Here is an 8,091-nt window from a genome sequence, read left to right on the forward strand (position 1 = left end):
ATATATTATCATGTGGGTTTATTATTTATATAATTATATGTAAATCACCGAACACAGCAACATTTTTTTTGAAAAAAAATTATATAAGTAATTTTACTGAAACAAAATCCCAACAGAATAAAGCTTACAACAATGTCTTTGATCATCCCATCCACCTAACTCCAAAACTCAAAAGGAAAAAGAGAAATAGAAAACTTGTAAATGTTAAACAGGAACTGAGATAAATAAAAAATGAGCCCACAATAATCCTTTCTAATTCCTGAAAACTGTACATTATGGCAAATATATAACCTAGTTTTCATCACAAACTTCTGGTGCTAGTTTCATTCAATTATCAAGACCCAACAGTAATTGACAAGCTGTCTTTATCCAATGCTAATTATGAACTGCTAACCTTTGCTTCCCCTTATTCATACACACCCAAAGAGAGATAAGTGGGTGAAAAAAATGAGAGATAGGAAAAGCAAAGAGAGACAAGGAGAAAAAGATGTGGAATGGGAAGCTGGTGTGGATGGATTAAAACCCACTACATCAAACACGACAATTGGGCTTCTCACTTGGAATGTTCCATCGTCCCAAACCAAAGAAGCTGACACAATAGGTTCAGTTAGCGCTCCATCAAGAGTGAGCACAAATGTTTTTGTTTGACCAAGAGAATTGAATGCCAAAACATTTGGTGTCACTTTGATTTCGAGACCCTTAGCAGCAGTCACAACAGTGGCTTTATATGTTGACATTGGAGAGCCAACATTTGTGACTGTCCTCTTGAACCTGGCAAATACAGTATGATCTGAGTGAGGGACTTGCAGAGAAAATGAAGGGTAATTTAGATCCCTTGCTGATTCATTAGTTGTCCCACAGAAGCTGGTATTACCCCCCATGATGAGTTGTATAGACATTAGACTATAGCCCTGCCCACACAAAAAACTTGTATAGTCCCTTTCTGTAGCATCATATACTAAACCAGGAGTCAACGCCTTGGATGGACTAATCTGGCCTGCTCCATATGCCAACTCTGCTTCCACGTTATTCAAGGGACTAAGCGGTTTCGCTGCAAGGCGCACAAGTTGATTGTTTGAATTAGCTTATCTTTTTAGCAGAACAACAACAACAACAACAAAAAATAGCTTATTATGTGTTTAAATGAATGGATCACCGGTCTGATTCCTGAAAATTGTGAGTATTTGGAACTAATTATAGCTATTACCTGTTGTCATTAAAGCTGAACGAATAGCAGCAGGAGACCACGTAGGATGAAATGATTTGATGTAAGCTGCTGCACCAGACACGTGTGGGCAGGACATTGATGTGCCTGACATAATATTGAATTTTAACTCTCTGCGGTCATAATCAGAGTCCGAAACAGGGGCTATTGGAGACCAACTAGCTAGGATGGTTACTCCAGGAGCAGTCAAATCCGGCTACAAAGTTAAATGAAAAAATTAACAAAGTTTACTCTAAGAATGTTAGCTGGTAGAAATATACTTAATTTGTTTTTTCATAGAAAAGTACCTTGAGAATTTCAGGGGTAATTAAGTTTGGACCTCTTGATGAGAAATTGGCTACCTCAGGGGCTGAAATATCTTCTAACTCATCGGTCTTAAATATGGTTGCACTTGAATCCCTGCAAATTGTTTCAAGCAACATTCCACTTTAGATAAGTGTGGCTCTCTAAATTATTGATAATGAGCGTAACTTGTATAATAAACCTTGTACATTTTATATATACCTTGTGGATCTTATGTATTTGAATATAGAGACAGCATCCTTCAAGTCGAGGTAAGATCCAGGCAAGGCATAAGCGAGTGCGAGTGGTGCAGAAGTTTGAGCGGTTGAGAGGAAACCAGCGGGACCAGTTTCATTTGGGTATGCACTCTGGCAGAGAACAATTTTGTTCTTCACCAAATTTTGGTCCAACGAACCATGGTTGCAAAACCTGCATTACACGAAAAATTATAGATTTTTTAATGATTCTTGCATTCTATGGTGCCAATTTAGAGCATATGTGATTACTTGTTCTTAGTTGTTTAGTAATGTTTAGTTTTACATCATTTGTTAAGTTTATGGGCATCATATATAGCTTACCTTGATTTAGATCCATTGATGCCTGCTTTAGTATTGGGTGCATCACCCGCAAAGATGAGAGGATATAATTTTCCCTTAAGGTCAAATGTATTTAATGAGATTCCCTACACAAGGAAAGAAGATTTCAGTATTCTTGACTTTTAATTTTATGAAAAAAGAGAGCTCTTAATCAAATTCATCATATTAGATATTATAAAATATCAAACCAACTGAATTAGCTTAGGATATATAAGGAACATTACCTCATAAATTCTGTTGTCTCCTAATTTTACTCTTGTCACAAAATTTCTATCTATGGTGCTAGCCGCCACAGAAATTGACCAAGGATGAACATTATCTACAGCCCCAAGTGTTGGACCCGAGTTCCCAGCCGATGCTATTGTCAGTATCCCATGCCTCATGGCATGAAATGCTCCTATGGATATACTGTTTCCAAGATAATTTCCAGCCTTGTCAGTGTCACTCGCTCCTATTGAGACCGAAAAGATGTCAACCCCATCAGCAATTCCATCATCAAATGCAGATAAAATGTCTGCATCATCGCATCCGTCGTCCCAGCAGACTTTGTAGACCGCAATACGTGCTGATGTTGCCCCTCCCCTTGTTGTTCCTTCTGCCAGGCCTAACATGCTTGCCCCGCTAACTGGGTTACCAGCTGCTATTGAAGCAGTATGAGTCCCATGCCCAATTGAGTCTCTTGGAGACAAGAATTCTTTATTCAAGGATTCTTCTCCGTAACATCTAGCACCAATTATTTTACTGCCAGAAGTCAAGAACAAAAGAACATCTATTAGTAATGAAATTTTTGTCTCTCTGTATATAGAAGTTTATTCTAAGTGAGTTAATGTATTACTTGTTGCAAGTGAAATTAGAAGAGGTTTGACAGGTTCCCTTCCATTTACTAGGTGGGGGACCTAATCCTTTATCATTGAAGCTTTCAGATTCTGGCCAGATTCCAGTATCAATTAATCCGATGATTATATCACGTTCAGCATTTGTTCTTTCCACGTTTAATGGAAAGCCAATAAAATCCCAAGACTTTGTTGTCTGAAGTGGTCTCTTTGTACTGGGAAAGACAGATATCACCCCATCAAGTCCTGCATTATCAACCAACTATCATGATTAATAAATCAACAAAGTCAAGCTGAAAGGAAAGTTTTTAAGCGAACAGAAGACATACCAGCCACTTTATCTGCTTCTTCTTTAGTTAGCTTCGCAGCAAAGCCACTAAAACTACGTTTGTAGTGGTGTGTTAGAGACTTCGGTGCTGCATTCCTGTCAGCGGCAACTTGTTGTAACATGTTTTCATGAATGGAAAGTGAAGCAGCTTCATCATTCATGCTAGCGCCTGTGTAGATAATATAAGTCTGTATTCACAAAATATATATATATCAGAAACAAGAAAAGTAAACATGTTAGTGAAATAAGGAATCATTGCCTAAAATAACAATGTGGTCAGGTGATAAGAGAGGAAGCCTCACAAAGTGTATAAGCTGTAATGAAAAACACGATTGATTAATAATGCAAACCAGATTTTTTGATATTTTAGCTGTCTGTAACTGCTGTAACTTTTATTATGCTCAGTTGATCATTTGGATTTTGGGAGGGTTTCTTTCTCAGGTGATTGAGTTCAATTCATTACATATTTGGAAAATTTCCTAAAATTACTTTTGGAGTCAAAATCAATTCTAGAGAGAAGCACATCTGAGTTGCTTCCTGTGTACCAGAATTAATCATGTTGAAAGCCCCCAATTAGCTCAAGGTGGTAAGCATGAAACTACTATTTCTAATTCTGCATCCATGCGAAGAAGTTTTATGAATAGGAAGTGACTAAGTGAAAAGGTAGCAATTGGCCAAATGAATTCATCCTGGTAATTTGCATAATTAGAAACTAAGATTTATATGCATGAGTGTGCACTAGTCTCATAACAACCTATTGAAGAAGAAATTTGGGTTGTCAGTTTCATAGAACATTAGACTAGCACTGTATAACTTAATTTATTGTACTCTACATCATGTTGAAAATACTTTTTTGGAAAGTAAAACCAATTATGTTCTGGATATTGATATAATAAGTAATTATATAATAGAACCAGCACAAATTGAACCTTACAAATGTAAAAGGCTTTCTCTAATCTCTCATCTAGCTGGGCACCTTGGAACTGATGGACCAAAACTCTTGAGAACACAGAAAGAGTGTTGCATCACTCGACTGAACTATGTAAATACTAGATAATGATAAGTGTTTTGACATATAAAGGCTTCTGGCACATATATATCGCATTTCTCCCAAATAATTTTGTACAGTAAATCATATTTATTTTCATCCAATCTCATATAGAACCTGTTATTGCATATTTCTGATTCAGTTTTAAGTGTGTTTTTCAATATTTGTTTACGCACCTATGCTTATAATTCTGTTTTCCAGGTGTAGCCTGAGAATAGTAACAGAAGAAAAATGATATTAATCTTGGCAGAGAATAGCTACTTCAGCCTATTATTTTGACATTTTTAAACTCTGAAAACAGTTTCATTAACATCAGTTTCTGCCTATGATGTTTGGTAGCTGGCCTTATATTGTGTTTTTCTTGATCTTTAAATGTTACAGCTTCAATATGGAAATCCAGATAAAGCAACTATTCTTTAATCAGGGGGATGTTGATGAAGTTGTGTTGGATGTTGGAGAGGGACAAAAGAGAAGGAGTTTCTTCTAGCTTTGGTGGGGTGGCACCACCACTGGTTTGGCTTAGCTTTATCAGATTGATCATCTGGATTTTGGGAGGGTTTTTTTCTCAGGTGATTGAGTTCAATTCATTACATGTTTGGAGAATTTCCTAAAATTACTTCCCGTGTCAAAATCAATTCTAGAGAGAAGCACATCTGAGTTGCTTCCTGTGTACCAGAATTAATCATGTCGAAAGCTCCCAATTAGTTGAAGGTGGTAACTAAGCAAAGAAGTCCCCACCCCCCCACCCCCCGGCTAGTAACTATGATCATATGCTGTCCTAGAGTTCATGTTAAAACAAGTTGTTTTCTATGACTAAAGGGAAGGAAATCAAGTAATAGATATAATGATTTGAAAAAAATCATAGTATTAGTCAATAGAGCAGTGCTATATTTCAGTTGTGTCATGCACGAAATGCATTTTCTGGCGGTTTCAAACCGCCAGAAACGAATAAGTGCCACAAATTTCGAAAACCCAACTCGAAATTTCTGGCGGTTTTAAAACTACAAGCGGCTTATAACCGCCACAAATTGACTTCGTGCATTACACGAGAAATCTGTCTCGTGCACTATGGCATTTTCCTAGTCAATAACATTATTATTGTTATTGCTTTGGGGTGGTTGCTTCATTATTAGTGAAAGAATCAAGAAACTGGAAGGTATTTTCCAAAATCAGCTAAAATTGTAAAAACAATTATGGGTGCAAATTGTGGCGGTTTACAACTGCTACGCAGTTTATACCACTCATGCATTTGCTAGTGGAGTGTGAAAAGGGTAACAATAAATCCTCAACATTTATTCAGATTATTTTCATTTTTTGATAAAAAAGAATTGAAAGGAGTTGATTGTTTCTCTAAACAAAAATAAAATAAAATTTCTAAATATATTTATTAATTCAACTCAAATTCTTTTTCCAAAAAACACAAATTAGTTAAAATTTGAAATTGTTTTTGATCTCATATAGAAAACGTCTTTAAAATACTATGTGGTACCATAAAATTAAAATAGCTCTAGCTAGTAGCAATTTTAATATCTCTATTTTTGGTTCATGTGTGATTCTGAAAGGGAAAAATTACCTTCTCCTGAGCATGAATTTGCACAATGGAAGTGAGGAGAAGCACTAGTACAACAGCATAATCCATCACCATAATATAAGTTAAACCTGCAAGATGGAATTCAAATTAATAAGAAAAACTAACATAGACAAGCTCATAATCTTTTGCTTAAGTTTCAGGAGTAACTCTTGTTATGGTACCCTTAATACAAAATGTAAAATGAAAACTCATGATCATCACAAGGAGAGATTAGAGAAATGAAGTACAAGCCATGCCTAGATAGTCAGGATTAATTGCAAGAAAGATTGGTGGTGCTCAAGCAAGAAAGAAGGATTTGCACTTTAGTTTTTTTCTGCTCTTCGATATCTTATTGTGTGCTCTTGAGTGTGTGTGTGTGTACGTGCTTATATATAGAGAAGGGGACTTAATAAGTTCACTCAGATCACACTTGGAAAAGCAATATAAAGAGAGGGACATGCATAATAAGTAAATTCTTAATGCTTAAGTAGTTAAGTTAATGAATGAAGAATTTCTCAACTAAGAAATTATCTATTCCTATCTTTAACTTTCACCAAGCCTGCCTTTCATGTAGGATTGAACCTCTTTCTCCATCAGAAACCACCATTAAAAAGGTCACTTTCTCTCCCTTTCTCTATTTCTTCTGCGGTTCTCTGCTTGCTCTGGACATGCATGCATGTGGGTATTAATTAGCTATAGTATCTAAGTTTCTTTAGTGTGTGTATGTGTAATGTGTGTTATTATTTGTGCACGTGTACAGCTACTTGTTGTGCTAACCTCATTTAGTTGTCACTCATGTCATCTGCTATATGCCCCGTGTATGTTTGCTGCCAATGATAGATCATGGGGAAAAATATGGCTTAATTTTACTTTTCATCCTTCAGTTATACTCTCTGCGTAGTTTTGGTTCCTAAAATTTAAAGATTGCACCTTTCAAGATACACGTTTATCTCAATTAGCACTTTTGATTTTCGGTCCAATTTTATCTAATTTTTAACGATTCTGCATTAAAAAATTGGATGGAAGATGATGAATGTGGGACGAAACTGTTAAAAATTGGATGTAATTCGACAAAAACCCAAAAGTGCTAACACGGTAAACGTGTGGGATGAAAAGTGCAGTTTTAGGGATCATAACTAAATAAACGATATATATGAGGATCAAAAGTGCATTTAAGTCAAGTATTTATTTTTTCTGTCGAGTCCTCGTTTTATACAAAACTAGATATTTTGGTGTATGATATTGTCATTTAAAGCTGAAGTATAGGAAATATAATGATCTGGTCAAGCGAATTTTCAGGGAGTCTAAAAAGATTGAAGAGTTGAATGATACTTCAATTGTGTTGGTCCCTAAAGTTGAGTCGGTGCTATCGAGAGCACACTACTAGAAAAAATACTTTTCACATTGGTTATTTTTTACTTTTCACATCGGTTTGCGTCCGATGTAAGTAAAGGTAATGTGGTATGTCCTCACATTTTCACATCGGATACACAACCAATGTGGTAAGTACTTTTTTACATCGGACATCTGGTATAACCTGTGAAATATACACATTAAAACTGAACGTACATGATTTCACATCGGTTTTGTTGCCAACCGTTGTGAAATATATACATTTCACATCGGTTCTATTGCCAACCGATGTGAATTCTTTTTTTTTATGGCACCTTCTTAAATTGGCGACAAATTCTTGCCTGGTCATGTGCTTCATTTCTTCAAGCTCCTTTTCATAAGTGCTTAACTGAGCATTTAAGAAGCAGTAGATACATAGAGTGATCACAATTACTATGTTTTTTTTTTTGACATCAAAAGAGATCTTTATTTCATCATAATCAAAGGTTACTGGGAACAATCCCTCCCAGTTGGGACATGTAACGCCCCAATTTCTCAACCGGGGATCACATTAGTAACCCAACAAATATGGGGACTAACTCGGGTTTTTTTTTCTTTCAAAGAGGTGATAAATTTCGAAACACAAAAGGTCCATCGTCACCCAAGCAATGGCCCGAGAAGTTCCCAGGTAAGTTGGCCGGGCACAATGCCTCATTGAAAGCACTCCTTACCTAGACAAAACGACTCGAGTTCTTACTTGAACTCAAATGAGGTTTTTCGATAATATTTTCAAATCTTTTTCCAAACGATTCAATTATCCGTTAAGTTCAAAATCCATTGATTACTTTTATCTTTATCAACTTTCAAAATTTAAATC

General features: G+C 35.9%; 1 protein-coding gene across 1 annotated transcript; it reads right to left on the reverse strand.

The window, feature by feature from the left end:
• Window positions 1–410: 410 nt before the first annotated feature.
• LOC130712170 (cucumisin-like) lies at window positions 411–6,137 on the reverse strand. The gene is made up of 10 exons (XM_057562008.1): window positions 6,131–6,137; window positions 5,886–5,971; window positions 3,266–3,452; window positions 2,939–3,182; window positions 2,328–2,898; window positions 2,086–2,189; window positions 1,730–1,936; window positions 1,513–1,624; window positions 1,208–1,421; window positions 411–1,051 (listed from the first exon to the last, which is right to left on the reverse strand). Exons 1-10 carry the CDS (start codon window positions 6,135–6,137, stop codon window positions 411–413), a joined length of 2,373 nt encoding a protein of 790 aa, XP_057417991.1.
• Window positions 6,138–8,091: the final 1,954 nt, after the last annotated feature.

Source organism: Lotus japonicus, chromosome 4 (genome assembly GCF_012489685.1).
Source record: "Lotus japonicus ecotype B-129 chromosome 4, LjGifu_v1.2".
Taxonomy (NCBI): Eukaryota; Viridiplantae; Streptophyta; class Magnoliopsida; order Fabales; family Fabaceae; genus Lotus; species Lotus japonicus.

Coding starts and splice junctions, on each gene's coding strand:
- LOC130712170 (XM_057562008.1), bottom strand. Junction 3,453..5,885: donor AAATTCATGCTCAGGAGAAG/GTAATTTTTCCC, acceptor TTGTGAATACAG/ACTTATATTATCTACACAGG. Junction 3,183..3,265: donor AGAAGCAGATAAAGTGGCTG/GTATGTCTTCTG, acceptor TTGATAATGCAG/GACTTGATGGGGTGATATCT.